Here is an 18,904-nt window from a genome sequence, read left to right on the forward strand (position 1 = left end):
TGCCCACGGGCGAAGATAAAATGCCCGTATGGAACTTCTTTTAATGGTCACCACATTGTAATTACCTCCCTTGTTGAAGACTGTCGTCTGTAGCGCATCATGGAAACCTTGTCTTGTGGCAATATTTAGAACGCTAGTTAATTATTTCTCGCTTCAAATGTCACCAGAAAACAGTTTTCACGCACCTTTCAAGAAATAATGTTTCACTCATCTTAGAACTATTTAAAGACCGATCAGACCATTTACATACTCTCAATCACTGCGCAAATATCCATGACAACCACGAATTATCACATATCTGTACGCAATTATTTTCACTATGCATAAAAGAGTTCAAGCAAAAAAAATACATTTTTACTTAATTTTGTTTAACTGAGGTGGGAGAAAAAGCATCTACCATAGCGGCTCGTGTAAGATAGGTTCATCCTGACCCTCGCGCAGGGTGTTTTGCGGAAACTTGGTAAACCTCGTTTCCGCAAAACACCCTACGCTCGGGTCGGAATGAACCTATCTTACACTCTCGGCCATGGAAGATACTTATATTCTCAACTTAAATATGAATATTTTATTAAATTTGTTAAGGGAAGAAAAGAAAATGGAAGCACTATAGCCTTAACTAAAAACAAACTGAACATACATAATAGAAAATGGAATGGACTGGTCTTGGAATAACCACATAAAACTCAAATTTTTCTTTGCAAAACATACCCTCTGCCTCTTGCTATTATTAAAAAAAGTATATATGTACATAGCAGTTCTACGTACAAAGCAGACTGTGATAATTTTTTATCAGTTTTCACCCAGAACCAAACTATCTTTCTCTTTTTCTCCCTTTTTTCTATAATTAACCTACCTTTAATTTCTCTTTAACACTCTTCTCAACAGCATTAAATATTGTTAACATAATCTGTATATGCATGTATATATGTATTTTGCAGCAACTAAAACATAAGAATGACCCTTGTTTTTGGAATTTATTTCCAGATCAAAAGCTGTTTGTATGGGACGACTGGGTAAAACATATCAAAGAGAAACAACTCCTCCTTGATATCAGATCAAACCTCGGGTAAAACATGCATTTTCTGGATACAGCTCATATTGAGAAAAAGGAACTGCGATATCTTTTTAGATATTGCCATTTGTTCATTTTCATACTTAATTTTTGCCCAGAGTATAACTCGGAAAGTTAATTAGGAATGGACTTCAAACTTCATATACAGATAGAATAAAGAGATATGCAGTGCACAGGAACGATAACTTTGGCTGTTATATGTTTGTTTTGTTTCCCTTTGTTTACTTTCAAACTTAATTTTGTCTGGAGTAAAACTCCAAAAGACTTTGATGTACTGACTTCAGAAACAGATAGATGAGCAGAAGTGCAGTGTACAGGAACCATAACTCTGGATGTGGTATTTTCCTTACCTTATGTTGACTTCCGCTATCTTTATTTAAATCGTGTTCTTAGTGTATCGCTTAATTAAACCAATAGGATGATATATAGCCAATGTAATAAGATCTTGTGTTCTTGAAGTCATTGTTTGACCAGCGCATGACCGTGGAAATCACTGAGTAGCTGTGACTTGTAATTACCTTTCTCATCTCTCAGACACGGAAGGGTAGAAGACGACACCGTCGATGCCTTGATCCATCGAGTGGAGGCCATTCAGTATTCTGACACTCACGGTATATTTTAACTCAATTTGTGACATCCTGTTAGGCCAGGGAAACATATTTCAAGATTCTTATTGACATTTTCTTTGTAGAATTGGCAGGTGGGCAAATCTCTGTTTCACCTGCAAATGTATATGCATAAAGATAACCTTGTCTTGCGGCAGCATTATCTGTGTCACATGTCAAACATTTATAGAAAAGCATAATAGATGCAACATGTATCTCTTATGACAGTATAAATGTTAGAATTAAAAACATTCTAAGACTGATTATGCTAGTTTGTTACATCACTTAAATATCAATATATTTCACATGTCACTTCATGTACAGCTTCTGTGAAACTTATGGTTAGAAAATCTGAGTTGAGTTTAAAAGTAGAATCGGAGTGTTTTGATTGGACTGTAAATATAACTGACCAATAGACTGAACAGAATCACTGAAGATAAGAATTATATTGAATACTGCCCCTGATCTCAACATTTAGATTGTGTATTATGCAAGTGAAGTGACTGAAACTACTAGGGGATAGGATACCCAGTCTTATTAAAAACAGAGCTGATTTGTACATGGTACCATTCGTTCTGTATTCATTATACCCCTGTATACTTATAGCATTACATGTCAACACAAGTTAATGCACCTAAAGCTAAGGATTTTTTTCAGTGAATAAAAGTATGATTATATTTATTTGTTATGCATTGTCGGCCCATTTTTGCTATCAGTTTATCTTTAACAATGTAAAAGTGCTGATTTTTTTTTAAGACAGGGGATAATATAATAAAGGGTGAACAAATGGATTTGTATGCCTGAGGGGTACTAAGCGTATGTCTGGGTAGAATCCTGATAATTATGAATCCCATGAGTAATCCATTATGGAGTGTTCATTTAGGTTTGTTTTCTAAAAGGCTTTGTTATTCCCCCAGACAGAAATATGTCGGAGCTATATGTGGAAATTGTGTTGGTCACATCCCGTCACATCACAGTCTAGTTTCGCATGTATCTCCAAAAGTATTGCACCTATGCACATGAAACTTCATATGTACATTGGTCAGCATTGGATGTTGTGCACATCCTCTTTTAGTTGTGATGGGTCTAAAAAGAGAAATGGTCCTTGACTCATTAAAAGCCTGTCGCATGTAGCACCAAAAGAATTGCACCTATGCTCATGAAACTTCATAGGTATTTTGGTCAGCATTGGGTGTTGTGCACATCACCTTTCAGTCACATTGCACTGGGTCTAACAAGAGTAATGGCCCTTGACTAACTATAATCCTGTGTCACATGTAGCACCAAAAGAATAGGACATACCTTCATGAAACATTGTGTTTGTCAGCATAGAATGTTGTGCACCTACCCTTGCTAACACATTTCACGGGGTCTAACAAATGTTATGGTCCTTAACTTACTATAATCCTGTGTCGTATGTAGCACCAAAAGAATGGGACAAACCTTCATGAAACATTTTGTTTGTCAGCATGGAATGTTGTGCACCTCCCCTTGCTAACACATTTCACGGGGTCTAACAAATGTTATGGTCCTTAACTTACTATAATCCTGTGTCGTATGTAGCACCAAAAGAATGGGACAAACCTTCATGAAACATTTTGTTTGTCAGCATGGAATGTTGTGCACCACCCCTTGCTAACACATTTCACGGGGTCTAACAAATGTTATGGTCCTTAACTTACTATAATCCTGTGTCGTATGTAGCACCATAAGAATGGGACAAACCTTCATGAAACATTTTGTTTGTCAGCATGGAATGTTGTGCACCACCCCTTGCTAACACATTTAGCTGGGTCTAACAAGAGTTATGGCCCTTGACTTGGGAAAAGTTGATCAGAAAAATCTTGTGTTGCATGTAGCACCATAAGTACTGTGCAAACACTCATGAAAGTGTGTACATGAGTTGGTGTGCTCCTGCAGTAATCAGTGAGGGCTTTTGTCTTTATAAAATAAATGGTACATATTTTGTGACATGCAATACAAAAGGTATTGCACCTACAACATGGAACTTTATACGTATGTTGTTCAGCATGGAGTGTTGTGCATCTGCCATATCTGTAATTTATCTGTAAGAATTTCACTTGGTCCAACAAGTCTTATGGCCCTTAGCTTTCTAAAGAATGGTCTGGGAAATGTTGTGTGCCATATGATAATTCCTCTGACCAGGTGGCATCTGGGAACATTCATTACTTCTGTGATAGCTCTAGTTGGTAATATGAGCTTAATAAGATATTACATTAAAGTTCAAGTATTGGTCAAATACTAGTTTATCTAAATGTATATTAATATGGGTAATTTTACAGCAGGTATTAAATGTTTTGTTTGTCTCCAATTCCAAGGCCAAAATAAAGGCTGTTTTTTTGTCAGGTACATTGTGTCTCATGTTATTCTCACACTAAGAACTGTTAAAAAAAGGTCTCAGACTGGGTATGTTTACCCTTTTTTGTGCAAGTAACTTCCAAAGGAGAACAAAAATCAGGAAAATGGAAACTCTATTTAAGGGGGATTAGGCAGTTTAAATTCAAGTTAGAGATACTTTTCCATATTCTATCAACTTCTTTCATCTCACTAAAATACTTGCTTTTCAGCAATCATACTAAACTAAAACTTTAAAAAATATTAAAAGAAAATTGTAGCAGAAAATTAGGTTTAAACAAACAGTTATACACAATCACTCAGTTTTTAAATTTTGTACATTAATTTTCAGGTCGGTTATACAAGCGGGATGTTCGCGAATCACTGAAACAACCATTCACAGAGCTTGCTGAGCGCTGGGCCCAGACTGATTCTGGTTCCCATAGAAACCAACCAAGCAACAAGGTCAACACTGACCACAGTGATACCAAAAACGATCCAAGTTTGGTGTTTTCTTCGAGTTGGGTTAGCAAAGTGTCAAGAGAAAAAAGAATGGAGAAATTGGGGGAAAAGATTGAAGAAGATGCAACACATTTGAAGCACAGTACCATAGAACACTTGGTTAATCCAGAGTGTTTTACAAGTTCATTGAATAACCCAGATACTAGTGTAGATCCTTTTATAAACGATTTTGATGAAAGTTTTGAATCTCCTGAGAAACGGCCCAAAACATATGGTAACTCACACGGTGTCACTAGAGGTAACTTTCGTTCAGATGGAGGTAATGCATTTACCATGATGACAGAGAAAACCAAGTGTGAAGCAATTTTGGCAAGACTTACAGATCTCAAAGACAAACTTGCTTCTTCTGCAAACACATGCGTTACCCAATCTGTGTCTTACAACTGGTTGCTTGGTGTCTGCAGTGAGTTGATTGAAAGTGAGGCTGATCTGGTTCACATGGAGCTTGGAAAGCTTGAAGTCAAGCTTCTGGGTGGCCAGGCAGGATCTTCCACTAGGAAGACCCTTTATCACTTAGCAAAGGCTGAGAAAGTGCATTTCAACAATAAGCCTGCGTTCTTGTAGAATCCGGCAGTTACATGTTGTAGGTTTGAATTAATAACTGTTTTATTGAAGAGTTTCAATGTCATAATATATTTTTATGAATGTCAGAATGTTACCAGATCGACAGTATGTATAAACATTATGCCTTTTGTTTTTGAAGCCTCATAGTATTGATTATAAGATGTTGTTTTTGCTCATTGACTTAATAATTTAAGGCGTTGTAGTATAAGGGAAACAACTTTGAAGATTTGATACAGACAGAGTGGCTTTCTGCCTATGTACTACCATCAAAGGTAGACTATTGAGGTTCAATAACATTAAAGATTAATGTCTATTAAAATTGTCTCTCTTTTTCTAGTGCACATGGTGAGATTTGGAACTACTTTTTTTCTGCACAGTTTGCTTAAAGCTTCACGTTCACAGATTGAATGTTTTGACAACCTTTTTTTTATTTTTTGTCTTGGAATTAGCAAATTTTTGCGTAAATATCTGCAAACCAGTGATTAAAGACTGCTGACAAAAGATCAGATCGCAGCTTTTCATATTTCCATCCAAAAATTGATGTTTTATGCATTTTTCTTAAACCGTTAGTAACGGTTTAAGCCATAAAACATTAAATTTGAAATGGAAATATGAAAAGCTGCGATCTGATCTTTTGCCAGCAGTCTTTCATCACTGGTTTGCAGATATTTACGCAAAAATTTTCTAATTCCAAGACAAAAAATAAAAAGATTGAAAAATGATAAATCTGTGAGAGTACAGCTTTAATATGGCCCAAATCAGAGGCTCTCCTTTTAAAACTTCACCAGTTAAACAGGGACTAGTATAATTGCAGTACATGTATATAGAAAAAGTGAAGTTTTGTATCAGTCAAAATAAACACAGAAATAAAACTTACAGAAAAAATAATTTATTTTTAACACTGTCGTAACAGACAACACAGTTTTTGTGATAACATTTTTGTTCCTATGTTCAATACAATACCATTAGTTTTGATTGTTGTATTTCTTGAAAAGTTGTTTGTCTTCTATCTGTCTAACTACACCCGGTTGTTTCTAGTGGACTAAGTCCACTGAAACCTGTAGAGTTAAAGTTGGAACTTGCATTGAAATTCGCCCCATATCTGTTAAGCATATTGTCAATAACTGGTTCAGAGCGGCGCTCGTACGGTGGGTAAACATTTCGCTTTGAATGGTACGAATATTTCCAAGGATTATGCTTTAAGAACGGTTCTTGGCTAACCGCCAACACTTGAGTGTCAGTTTTATGTCTGGAAGATTCTGAGGGTATCCAGGCTGTAGTAGCCGTTGTCAAGGAAACAGGACCAGGCTCGGCAGGTGGTAACGACTTGCTGAATCTGCGATGTCGAGGGGGATCCTCGATGTCTATGCCTTTGAAAGACTTCTGGTATGTGCTGTGATATTCATGGTCAGTGACTTCTCGTCCGTAGTGTTTCAGAAAGTCCGTGCCTGTGTTATGATGTCGTAAATGAGGCTCGATCAGGTTGCGACCCAACTGGCGTGTGTTTTGGCCCTTAAAAAACAAAGCATTGTGTTATCATTTACAGAAATAATTTATAAAGAAATTGTTTGGTAATCTGTAAGTTTCAAAATACCATGTTGAATGTTCATGCATTTTCTAGTTCTAGGTTTTGTTTCATTAAAGTTGTAACTTAATATATGATTATAGTTGTAAAATTTATTCCATGCCTGATTATAGACCAAATGTTTGTCAAAGCATCAAAAGTTGCAAAATATAGAAGTTCTGAAACGCTGAAAAATTTGATGCAGACTTTAAAGATGTTGCATTCATAAACATGAAAAATACGACCATAACACCAGGGAGAGAGAAACTAATAATTGCACACAAATATCAAAAAAAGTGTAGAAAAACAACATGGGAACTATGTACTATTTTAAAGGCGTAGCAACTAAAGATGCCCACATGATGCAGTAACTGACAAAGTGGCAGACTTTTCCACAATTGTGGAATAATACATGTATTTCTTAAAAAAGATTGTGCCATTATTAATTGTGTAAACTGTCACATGTGCACTTGCTTCAAGTCATGCTTGTTTGTGTTGTCAATGGATGTTTTTAAAGATTAATTACTGACAAAAATAAGAGAATTAAACACACAAAAACCTGGAAGTTCTTTTTGTCAACTCATAAAGGCGGCTGTCAATTTGTCTACATACTACTGTGGAATATTTGAGCAGCGGCAATGTACGAAGATAAGCCGGCGACATTCAAACCAATCAATACTGAACAATGTCATTCAACATGAAATAATGAGCTTGAAAAATTATGACAATAAATTTTCAATATTTCTATTCAACGGCCATCAATCATACAAGGGTTTTATATATGTGATGTAATTTTGGTATCCTTTGTACCTGATTTCAATGGATTGCATTGGGCATATTTAATCTTTCATTTTTCAATTATAGTAATGGATTTGTCTACCATTTACACATTGTTAAATCTTTAATTACTAGGTTATAGGTTAGATGTCTAAAAGGTTTTCAGTAAAATAATATTTTGTATGCTTTATAGAATGATAGCATGGATGTGGCATCATCCGCATGGCATAAAGTTATTTGAGAAACAACTTTTGAAACAATAGAATGATATTATGCTTAAGCTGAAATTTTATATCCAGTCAAAACTCGCTATGTCGGAAGTCGTAGGAACCTCTAAAAATACTTTGAGACATTATGAACATTCTATATAACCGAAATATATAATGTGTATAGTTAAACTGAATAAGATGGAAAAAGTTCAACATTATCAGAACATAGAGATAATAGAGTTTGACATAGTGAGTTTCGACTGAATTGCAATTAAATGTGTTCTGTATTACAGTAGAACATTGAATTATTGTAAACACTTTTTGCCCTTGAAATGAAGGTCTTTGTATCTTTTACAATTTTGATGAATGGTTAAATTAATGTTCAGTGGCCTAAGGCAGAAACATGCCATTAGTCTACAAATAATGACAGCTGCACTTAGAAACTTCTTGCTGTACACCGTAGCTTTAATGAATAATTCAAATTTAAAACTTAAAAGGCATTTAAACGCCAATGTAATATTTGCTTATTCACCGATAAAATTGAAATGGAGAGTGTAAAGTATTCGATACATCACTCTGTATAGCCTCTTAAGGTAGCTTTTCTTGTATTTGTCCAAGAGATTATTTGGCATTAAGTCAATGGTAAATGTATTTATCTTCAAATAAATTACAAATACTAGCCTGCTGGCATTCAATAGCATACTTATAAAGTATGTTTTAAATTCTTCAATACAGTATTGAATATCAAATTACTGCTTTATACAGAAGTAAATACATATTCAAGTCTGTCTGTTGAAATTATAAACTTTGATATGATCTGGTTTGGTAATTACAAGTGTTCAAGTAGATACAAAAATAATGCAGATTTGTATAGTACAAAATATAATTTAATATAACTTTTTGTGATAGTGGGGTGATATAGTTTCAAAACAGTAGTCAGTCAAAGATGATTGTATTGTAGAATACTTTGAAAGATAAGAAACCTATATTTGCTACCTGAAAGAGGACACATGCCAATTAGAATCTGGCCTCTTAAATGTTTTGCTTAAAGATTTACTTGCAATTATTAACTCCCAATACTCAAAATTGTGTTTATAACCACCCTTTAAATATTTCTGCAATCTATTTTAAGCCAAGTACAAGATATGGATTTCAGTTTATCATGTAAAAAACTACTTATGAAAAGCAAAGGGCCCTAGAATGAAAATCAATGCATAATTACTGATAACAGTCCTCGTCAATTGCACTTTTTGATTTGAACATTTTCTTATCAGGAATTCATAAAAACAACCTGTTACCAGTGTTATCTGAACTCTTGACACAGGCCATAAGTGCTGCAAATACTGATAATTCTTTAATTGATCTATAATTTGTAAAGTGTATAAATTTTGTTTAATAAAATACTAGCAGGTAAAGGTTATTAGTATGTTATAATTTACCAAAATAAATGGATTATGCAACACAGTGGCATAAACATACTTGTAACATTTAACTAATTTAGTGGCCGAGACTATATTTTGTATACTCGCCCAGCCTCTGTTCAAATTTACCCATTCACCTGATTCATATAGATAATGGCTGACTGCTAATTTACCATAATAGATGTCAGGCAGATTTGAAAAATCCTGCCATCCCATTGGACCAAGTATGATTTTGACCACTTATTTAATTGTCTTAAAGCAATGCAAAATTTAAAAAAGGTAAATACAATGTACAATTATAAAATACCACGGTCTTTGATTAAGATTAAAAAAATAAAAAATAAAAAAAATCATTTTACTATTTTATCTCCCATGAAGGCTAATTTTCATTTCAAATGACTTGCCAGCATTGCTGGGGAAACTACATCCAATGCTATGAAATACTTTGGATGCTGCATGTGATAATTATCATTAGAACTGACTAGATTTAGTAATTCCATTCTATGACATTTTAATTTGCTCATTTTTTTTGTTTTGTTTTTTTGTTTGCTGTAAATTTAGTTTTTTTTGCCATGCTTATAACACATTTCTTTTATTCTGTCATAGTTTAAGTTGATATAATGTTATTGGATCAGTTGCTTCCCTTGGTCGTAGTGTCGCCATGTTAGCTTGGACTGTATGTTGGGCCAAGACTATTAACGAGAATATTTCATAATAAATCTTGAGGAGACTATAGCAGGATGTCCATTAGACAGTTGACATATAAGGACAGGCCGTAGGTTTTCCAATTCCTTCGTTCTAGAGCATAAAATGCATTGAGTCCAACTACTCTTGTCATTAGAAAAACTGGCACATTTTAATTCTGTTCTGTGCTATAAAAGGGAAACGCTGCAACTATATAACCCCTACCCACGTGCCACATGACGCGCCAAGTGCAGGGTGACTACGTGACAATTTGCCACGTGAACGATTTCTTACCGCGGAATGCATCCATTCAGGTCGTATAGAATAACGTGAATATTCCTGAATATGTTAAAATCGTTTCAAAATTGTGGTTCATATCGGAACTTTTTAAACATTGATTCTTAGATAAAGAATTGGAAGAGTTGTATCCTCAAAAATAAATCGGCCATTCCGAGTCTTAAAACAACAACAAGTTAAGTATTCTTGGTCAATTGTCTCCATAACAGTAGGCCATCCTGAAAAAATGTATTTGTTTGCAAGCATGGACCTACTTTCTCGGCATGTGACAAATCTGCTACCGCTGGAGTACAGGCAAAACTAACATTTACAGCGTGTTGTTCCTCTGTCAAGTTCTCACCCGTATTCATATGCCTTTCTTAATAGACGTGAGTCAGGTCTGACTGCAAACGTAAAGGATGAAATTGCCGTAGGTAAAACATAATTTACTTACATCTCCGAAGTAAACTCCGTGGCTTTGGAATGAGTTACGATTGTCATGCTCGCTAAAGCGGTTTGAGCCCCGGTAGTTCCGCTGAAAGTAAAGAAATAATTGCATTTATGGTAATGTAATAGCTTTAATAGGTGTGAAGAAACCACTCTAACGTTGTGATCAGTTTGTACTTCCTTGAACGAGAGAAGAGTATTGCAAATATTGCATGTCGCTGCAGGTAGTGAAACAATATACAATAATGCTGTGACAGTCAAATCATTATGCACATGTAGTATGTATACTGTGTGACACGTTAAGAATGATCATGTCTTATTACGCAACATATTAAAATATCGAAAGCAATTTAATGTTATAGAACAGCGATCAAAGACGTGTGATGAAACAAGTAAAACCCACAGGACCATGACGGAAGACATAAGCTCACCGTTGTATCAAATAATTACTCTTAATATATATATACTAAATTACATGCGCATCCTTAAATAAAGGTAACTCCATGCTCCTGTGTTTTTTCTCATTTTCCCGCCAAAAACCTTGGGTAACTGTTGATGGTGATGATGATGATGATGGTGTTGATGATGATGATGATGATGATGATGATGATGATGATGATGATGATGAGGTGGTGGTGGTGGTGGTGATAATGGTGGTGATGATGATGATGATGATGGTGGTGATGGTGGTGGTGATGATGATGGTGATGGTGGTGATGATGATGATGGTGATAGCTATTTCTCTAGAATAAAAAAAATCCCTTGACCAAACCACCTGTTCACTATTATGACAGTCACACACACGGACAACCACAGCCACTCAGAGCACACGGACATGAATGATAATGAAAATGAAACAAACTTGTCTGAAGTATACCGGGTGTTTTCCCGATATCGGTCGAGTATTCCAGAAATGCGCCATTTTACTGGATTAATCCGTTTTATTTTTACACTAAAATTATTTCTTCTTTACAACATGAAGATACACAATTCTTTTAACACTTTAAAGCCAGGTTATATTTCCTTAAACAATGTTCTCAGCGGCAAATACTCATATGAAATTGAAAAATGTACAGTCGAGTGTCCCGTTTACGATCAATGTGGCTTATGCTTGGAGCTCATTCTAACCGTCAGTTGATGCGAAAAGTTTCATTTTCTGATTAATTCGCTTATGCTTGTGCCAATATTTCCACGGTTGATATTTTCACACAAAGAGACTAATTTATTATATGGTAGATCACTATAGAAAGTTTCACACATGAAAATTCAATGTTAAAATAACACTGAAATAAATCTTAATCCGCTAAATAATGTTAGTTGCCCAAGCTATCAGTGTACAACATTTTTTTTAACTTTGCAATCATAAATTTTATTGTGCTTATCATGAAAGTTGACATGAAAATCGACAGTTTATTCCAAACACCTTCTGATAAGCGAATTATTCATAATATCCCTGTTTGAAACGAGACAAGTATTTCCCAACGTTGGCTGTCTGGGCTTTCGTCCTAGACACTCTTCAAAATTCTCTGGATACGACCCTACCGTGAAGGCAGATAGGACGTGGATCGGTGTCTTATAACATTCTATTGTCGCACGGTGGCGATGTTTTGTTATCGTTTAAGGCTCATCCGACCACTTTAACATACTAATCTCATTGCTTACTTGAGGATCATACCCGATAAAACATACAAGATCCGTAAACTGTATTGAAGATAACGCATGAACTTGGCAGATATTCTTATTTAATTTGTCGAGGTTCAATTCGTATTGATAATTCCTATTCAATATGTGCGGTTACAATTTTTAATAATACAACCAGATAATAATCTTCAAAACTTGTAAAAACTCGAGGTGAAGCCTGGTCGTTTGCCATTCCTCGACCAAGGTCCGAACACATGGAGCATTTTGGGTTAGCTAGCCTACTGTCCGATTACTCGAGCAATTATTTGACATGCAGTGGTATACTCCTGAAGGAGTTCGCGAGTTTCGCCTTCAACGCGGAGGATTAAAATTACTGACTACAAAATGATTAAATTTTTAATTCGAATGCGATTTTTTTTATTTCATTGTCAGTCGTTTTAACTAGCCAACCATGTAAAACCTAATACCCATTGTCGCTATAGTTCATGTGTTCTTGTGCGCGATTGCGCCCCGTTTCGCTTCTGTAAATGGTAGGTCATATGCGGTCGTGACGCCAATACGAAAACTCATCTTTGAATCCCTGGCGTTAGCGTAAAATACGTAATTGGTCAGATATCCAATTCTGTACGATCACTCACAGAGGGAAAAGAATCGCGACTGTACCATGAAAACAGACGCCGTGAAAATGATACAGCAAAATTGTTAAATATTCAAAATCCATGCATGATGTCACTTACAATTATCAGTTTATGACGTGTTTTTTTTTGTTGTTGTTTTTTTCTGAACGATCGTTTATAACATTATTGGTATTATGTGTTCATAAATGCCTGTCGCGACGGAGGATCAAATATGTTGTCCGCAATTTTATTCTATAGAAATACAGCATTTACTATTAATGTTACAGCATTATTACAACCAAAAGTTAAGATTTTACATAATCTTAAATTAAAAAGTATTAATGAATCAAGCTTTTCACTTTTTGAGTTGTTTTTTCGCGCACCCCTGGAACAGACCAAATCTGTGACTGTTTCTCTTTTTTAAAATCATGAACAAAGACATTGAAGTTTTCAAAATTTCAATGGACGACGGATGCATGAAGTAGTTCCTCGTTGAAAAAAATGCGGATTCTCAATAGCAATCGGAACACCTCGGCCATTATCCAACGGAAATGTCTATCCCGAAGATTGCCGGAGATGGCCGAGTTAAATCGTAATATTACGACATTCGGAGCTCCTCGGCCATTTTATCGAAAACAACCTCGGATGTATACAGGTACATCTGCTGAAGTAGTTCGTAAAATTTTGAATTATATCATTAGTTAAATGTAGTGTTTAAGAGTTGTATTTATTGATCTAAGTTTAAATTTATTGTCATTGAATTGTATTATAGCAAACATAATGAAGAATCCCAAGAGTTAAGTCACAAAGTTTAACTGCTAAATAAAATTACTACGCGATCTACTTGCAGCGGACTTAAACGTACCACTTTTTGAGTGTGTAAACCGTCCAAATACATCCGAGGTTGTTTTTGATAAAATGGCCGAGGAGTTCCGAATGATATTACGATTGCCGAAAAAGTTGACTGCAGGTTCTGTTCGGTTTCTTGTCTTAAATATGCAGACAACATATTCGTTGATCAAATGCAGTTTTATTCTGTTTTGGTAATACATACCTATTTAAATATCAAAACGCAGTTTATTGAAAAAAATAGCTGAACGACATTTCTGCATAAATTATTATGACCTTTCCTTCTATTTTTGTACGATAACCGGCTCATTTACTTTTTGAATATATCATTCTTAACTTGCCAGCGACCGAATTGATATCATTAAGACTTTTTATATAAAATACTGAAATTAGTCATAATGTACACGAGTCTGCGCATTGACAGGTGCTCGCTTTTATCCTTAGATGTCGTGTGGGGGACGTTCTAGGGACACACATTCTCGTTTCCATGCACGGGAAGGTTAGTATCAGTTGACAGGCTTATATATTTATATATGTATTCACATCCATTTTACGATAAGTAAGAATACACCTACCTCAGCTTTCCGAATGAAGGGCTGTGGTGGCGGCTCGCTGGGAGACCGGAAGGGGTCGGCCAACATGGAACCCGTGCTCGTGCTACTCTCGCGCGAGCCCGCTCCAGCTGACTGGGCACCGCGGTGGGAAAACTAAACAATGAGAAAAGGAAACAATAATTTGCATTTTTTTATATGCACATCTTTAGTTTATTAAATACTTCGCCCTTATAACTTCTTTCTTTTCAAGATATTCACACGAAATTTGGCAGTTCTGTTTGCCTTTAAAGGACCGATTTTGTTTGCTTTTTCGTCGATGACCTTGAGTTATGTTTAGAAGATGATCCGTTAAGCGGAATTATCATTGATAATTTCGTTTGTATATGCTGATATGGTTGCATTAGCTACCACGGTAAACTTTGTTACATGAGTACAGTGTTAGTAAGGATTTATTCTTAAATTTACATATATATACGAGAAAAAACGAATGTAATGGTTTCTCAGAAAAGGGGCAATATACATAACCATGAGAAATGGTTAAATGATTATAAGAGTCTTGAACTAGTTTATGATTGTATTTCCTCGGAACGGCTGTTTTGTTTTAAAGCAAGAAACCATAGCCGGAATGGGACTCGAGGCCTCAAATGTTGTTATTAAAAGTAATACTAAGCATTATAACAGGATTTTAAACCCAGTGTTCTATATCAATCGTTTTGTTGTTGTTGTTGTGTTTTGTGAGTGCCACGTTAAATCATGGATCTGAAATATGGGTGTTTTCAAAATCGAATGAAAGTGAGCGTTTTCACCTGATGTTAAGTAAAATGTAGTTGGCGTGAAAACGAATACCTGTGAATTAGTGAGTTACACATTAAACTTAATAGATATCCTATAATTAATAACGTTTGGTGTTGATAATATTGTTATAAAAAACGTTTAAGGATTATGTGTAATGTATAGTTTTTGACTTCTTATACAAAAGAGTGTTCAATATTAATGAGTCCGGGAATGACTAATTGTATAGACACATTGATATTGAAATAGCTGATACCAAAAGTAGAAAACAGTGACATAAATCTGCTGTATGTGTTCAATATTTGTAAACTGATGCAGTCTTTTATATTCTTATTATCGAAATGATCCTTTGACATTTTTATGTTTCATCTATGTGTACATTTATTGCTGTCACAGAATTTGAGACTTTATTTAAGTATAAATTGCTAATTATATAAACACGCAATACAACTGTAAATTACTATTGATATTCGTAAACTGTGAGCTAAAAATACCTTATGTGCATACAATTGCCATGATGTGCGTACAAATATCTTTTGTACATACAAAAATCTTGACTGCGTATAACTATTTTGTGTGATCATATGTGCGCACACATACCTTATGTGCATACTAGTAACATATCTTCCTCAAATGGCCTTATGTGCGTACAAGTATCATATGTGTGTACAAATACCTTATGGGCATACAAGTAACATATGTGCGTAAAATATCTAATGAAACGTTAATATCTTCGTTTATTTTTTTCAACATTTGTTTCATATCATATTAATATCATTGTGAATATGTTATTTTGTGTCAATAAACTGCGGCTTACGACAATAAATACTTCAATTATTTTGTCTGTCAGTCTTACGACGACACCGGCTAGAACTGTTGGTGGGTTTCTAAGATAAGCAGATCAGTGTTGAACATGTTGTTATTGCCGTTAGCGGCGAGGGTGATTTCTTGTTGCCATACATGCAAATTCTACGCTTTCCTTTTTCGGTTCCGTTATATATTGTTTAAGTTATATCAAGTCCGAATCTTTTAGTTATACGAAATGCGAATCTTTTAGTTATATCAAGTGCGAATGCTTATATATAAAGTGTGTGTGAATCTTTTAGTTATACGAATTGCGAATCTTCTAGTTACTAGTATATCAAGTGCGAATCCTTTTATACAAAGTGTGTGCGAATCTTTTAGTTATATCAAGTGCGAATCTTTTAGTTATATCAAGTGCGAATCTTTTAATTATAACAAGTGCGAATCTTTTAGTTATATCAAGTGCGAATCTTTTAGTTATATCAAGTGCGAATCTTTTAGTTATATCAAGTGCGAATCTTTTAGTTATTTCTAGTGCGAATCCTTCTATATAAAGTTCCGTTGTAGTTAGTTTCGGATATTCCCAAACGATTAAGACATTCGCCAATTAGAGAGCGGCTGTCAAGTTTCAAGTATTATTCAGTTAAGCATGACAAAATGAGCACTGCAGTGAACATAATTATTATACATACAGAGAGGCTTTGAAATTAGAGACCGACTGCCCCACTGGGACAGGACACATGTACATCTGTGTACATGTAAACATACTAGATATACATACAGACTTGTAAGTTATTATTTTGCGATATAAAAGGCTGTAGTTGACTTAAGAGAAATTACTTTGCTCGCTGAAGAGATAGACAAACATATCAGTGAAGAATTTAGTGTTTCTCAAGAGCATGATCAATAGCAAGTGAGTAAGTAAACTAAAGAATTGACAAACAGCCGATTAAACAATTTGTATAAGCAAGTATATTAAAACTCCATTGTTAAACATTTCTTCTGCAAACATGGTTCGCTATATCAGAATTGGTTTGTTTAAGATTACAGTCTACAGAGCATATACTCCACCTTAATTTGGCGTCTTTATATACTGAAATCGCGACCGTGAGAGTATGATGGTGAAAACACGACACCATATCGCATTATCATCATCGTACTGCCGTATTATTGCGTTTTAGTTATCGTACTGTCATGTCATCATCATCGTACTATCGCGTTTTCGATATCGTAGTTTCGTGATTTCGCGTTTTCATCATCGTACTATCACAAGCGATGGCCCTTAAGGAATTAAGAAAGACAATGAATAATTCTCGTTGTTGACATTAATCTGCATGGCAATTATGAGAATTCCTGTATGTGTTGTAAGAATACCATACAGGTCATAAATATAATAAGCCACCTATTGATAAATCATAAAACAATAATAACTTAACAGTCAATACAATCGTAATACCGGACACGCAATAAGGATATTCTCGGCGGTTTCTATAAATTATATGGATTATATTAATCACAAGATTTACGCCATTTGAATTCGGATTTCATTTGAAATGAAGACTATATTATGCATTTATAAGTCTGTAACATTGAATACAGGTATTCCTTTTGTCATTACAATCTCGAATTATGTCCAAGTCAGTTGGATTCTGTATACAAATATTGGCATCACATTATATGGCACTGTTATCTATTGAACGTCAGTAAAATAACAGCAAAAAATAATATAATTATGACCAAAAGGTCGAAACTTATTTAAATGTTCGTGAAATCGCAAGACGGTTGCTAATATTGTACCGTATGATGAAATTATTATAAATCTACAACAAATCGCATCAGCCCGTTAGTATCACTATTAGTGTAAATGAACTTACCCATACTCCCACTTGAGTTGAAGAGGGCATATTCTTTCTGCCCCTCCCCATATTCAAGCAGAAAATGTGACTTCTAATATATTCTTTAAAACAGCAACCTTTCCTCTCCAAGAAAATTTCTGCAGTAAAAACTTATTTATAAAAGCACTTTTATAATAGGACTTTTATAATCTGTATCATAATCAGATTATGTTTAACATTGTCATGTTTTCTTTTCACCCATTTAAATTGAACATAATTATTTTTCAATATGAACTGATCCGTATACTTTCAATGAACTTTTCGTTGGAAACCGCGGGTTAATCTTAACCAAATCACGCTCTTTGAGACGGTAAAAGCGCACAAAATAGTGCCTTGACGACGACGTCGCATTTTGACGTCAATTGTTACGTTAACGTCACGTTATGACGTCTATAAGTGTTCCAAATTTAAGCTCTTACCCGAATGCACGTATTTGGTTTTGAATTTCTATTTGCAATTGAATTGCCGAAACAAATGGATAAATGCGCATCAGAAAAAATATGCTCGGCAGAGTTGTGCCTCTTTCATCGAAATAATACTGGCAAAATACTTCATACAAGAAAATGTACTACGTTCCCTGCCGTGGTTGCGACGCATATGCGCAATACAGGACTTATTTTGAACATATATGTACGAGAGATGTATTCCGTGATCATGTAGCACATTCCAATGCCAAGGATATTCGTTTTAGAATTCATCACACATAATCTGCACACAACCAAGTTGTAACATCCAGTGTGTGTATACCACGTGATAAATCACGTCATAAATGCTACGTCTGCTTCGAAAGACTACTATTTATTCACCATTTCAAATGGAACTTAGTGCAGCCTATGACGTTTACAGAGCCCCGTCTTCGGTCTTTTACTAGAGATTGATTGAGATTGTTGTTTCTTAAAACACTTCGAAACCTTTTCACAATACGGCCGCCTGATGGAGCAGCCAGAACATTATTTTAGAAACCGGTTTGTCGAAGTGTTTGAGGAATCAAATCACTAATCAAACTCCGGTTATAAAACTAAGGCGATGCGCTTTAAGCGGCATAGACTCTCATTTGTTTCATTTAAAATGGTGATCAGAAGAGAAGTTCTCTTTGTTTTAAGTAATCATTCGATGCAGAATGTTGCCTTTCGACGTAGCACTTATGACGTATTTATCACGTGGTATAGATACTGACATCAGTACCTTATATTGTATCTACACACATTTTATTATATATCGGCCGATATGAACACTGCTGATGGTGATGGTGTCCT

The 18,904-nt window shown here is 35.1% G+C and overlaps 2 protein-coding genes across 5 annotated transcripts in view; one reads left to right on the top strand and one right to left on the bottom strand.

Moving 5' to 3' along the window:
* Window positions 1–5,941, top strand: part of LOC128212385 (TATA box-binding protein-associated factor RNA polymerase I subunit B-like) — a 31,766-nt gene extending 25,825 nt beyond the window's left edge. The window contains exons 12-14 of the mRNA XM_052917823.1: window positions 985–1,066; window positions 1,607–1,683; window positions 4,385–5,941. Of these exons, the coding sequence (XP_052773783.1) occupies window positions 985–1,066; window positions 1,607–1,683; window positions 4,385–5,118 (893 nt within the window). The 3' untranslated portion in view covers window positions 5,119–5,941. The remainder of the gene's footprint in view (window positions 1–984; window positions 1,067–1,606; window positions 1,684–4,384) is intronic.
* Window positions 5,942–5,985: 44 nt separating this feature from the next.
* LOC128212386 (uncharacterized) lies at window positions 5,986–17,904 on the bottom strand. Of its 4 annotated transcripts, XM_052917824.1 has the most exons (5): window positions 17,628–17,904; window positions 14,179–14,310; window positions 10,504–10,584; window positions 10,068–10,112; window positions 5,986–6,630 (listed from the first exon to the last, which is right to left on the bottom strand). In XM_052917824.1, the coding sequence occupies exons 1-5, from the start codon at window positions 17,676–17,678 to the stop codon at window positions 6,133–6,135; spliced, it is 807 nt and encodes a 268-aa protein (XP_052773784.1). In that variant the 5' UTR covers window positions 17,679–17,904; the 3' UTR covers window positions 5,986–6,132. The 4 variants fall into 4 exon arrangements, with proteins under 4 accessions (XP_052773784.1, XP_052773785.1, XP_052773787.1 ...); XM_052917825.1 differs by lacking the exon at window positions 10,068–10,112; XM_052917827.1 differs by lacking the exons at window positions 14,179–14,310; window positions 17,628–17,904 and adding an exon at window positions 11,374–12,112.
* Window positions 17,905–18,904: the final 1,000 nt, after the last annotated feature.

Source organism: Mya arenaria, chromosome 12 (genome assembly GCF_026914265.1).
Source record: "Mya arenaria isolate MELC-2E11 chromosome 12, ASM2691426v1".
Lineage (NCBI taxonomy): Eukaryota > Metazoa > Mollusca > Bivalvia > Myida > Myidae > Mya > Mya arenaria.

Excerpts from the sequence above, each read along its gene's own strand:
- LOC128212386 (XM_052917824.1), bottom strand. The coding sequence starts at position 17,678 with ATGGGGAGGGGCAGAAAGAATATGCCCTCTTCAACTCAAGTGGGAGTA. Across the intron at positions 14,311-17,627 it reads CAACTCAAGTGGGAGTATGG|TTTTCCCACCGCGGTGCCCA; the intron begins GTAAGTTCATTT and ends CTCATTGTTTAG. Across the intron at positions 10,113-10,503 it reads ACGGAGTTTACTTCGGAGAT|GAATATTCACGTTATTCTAT; the intron begins GTAAGTAAATTA and ends TAACATATTCAG.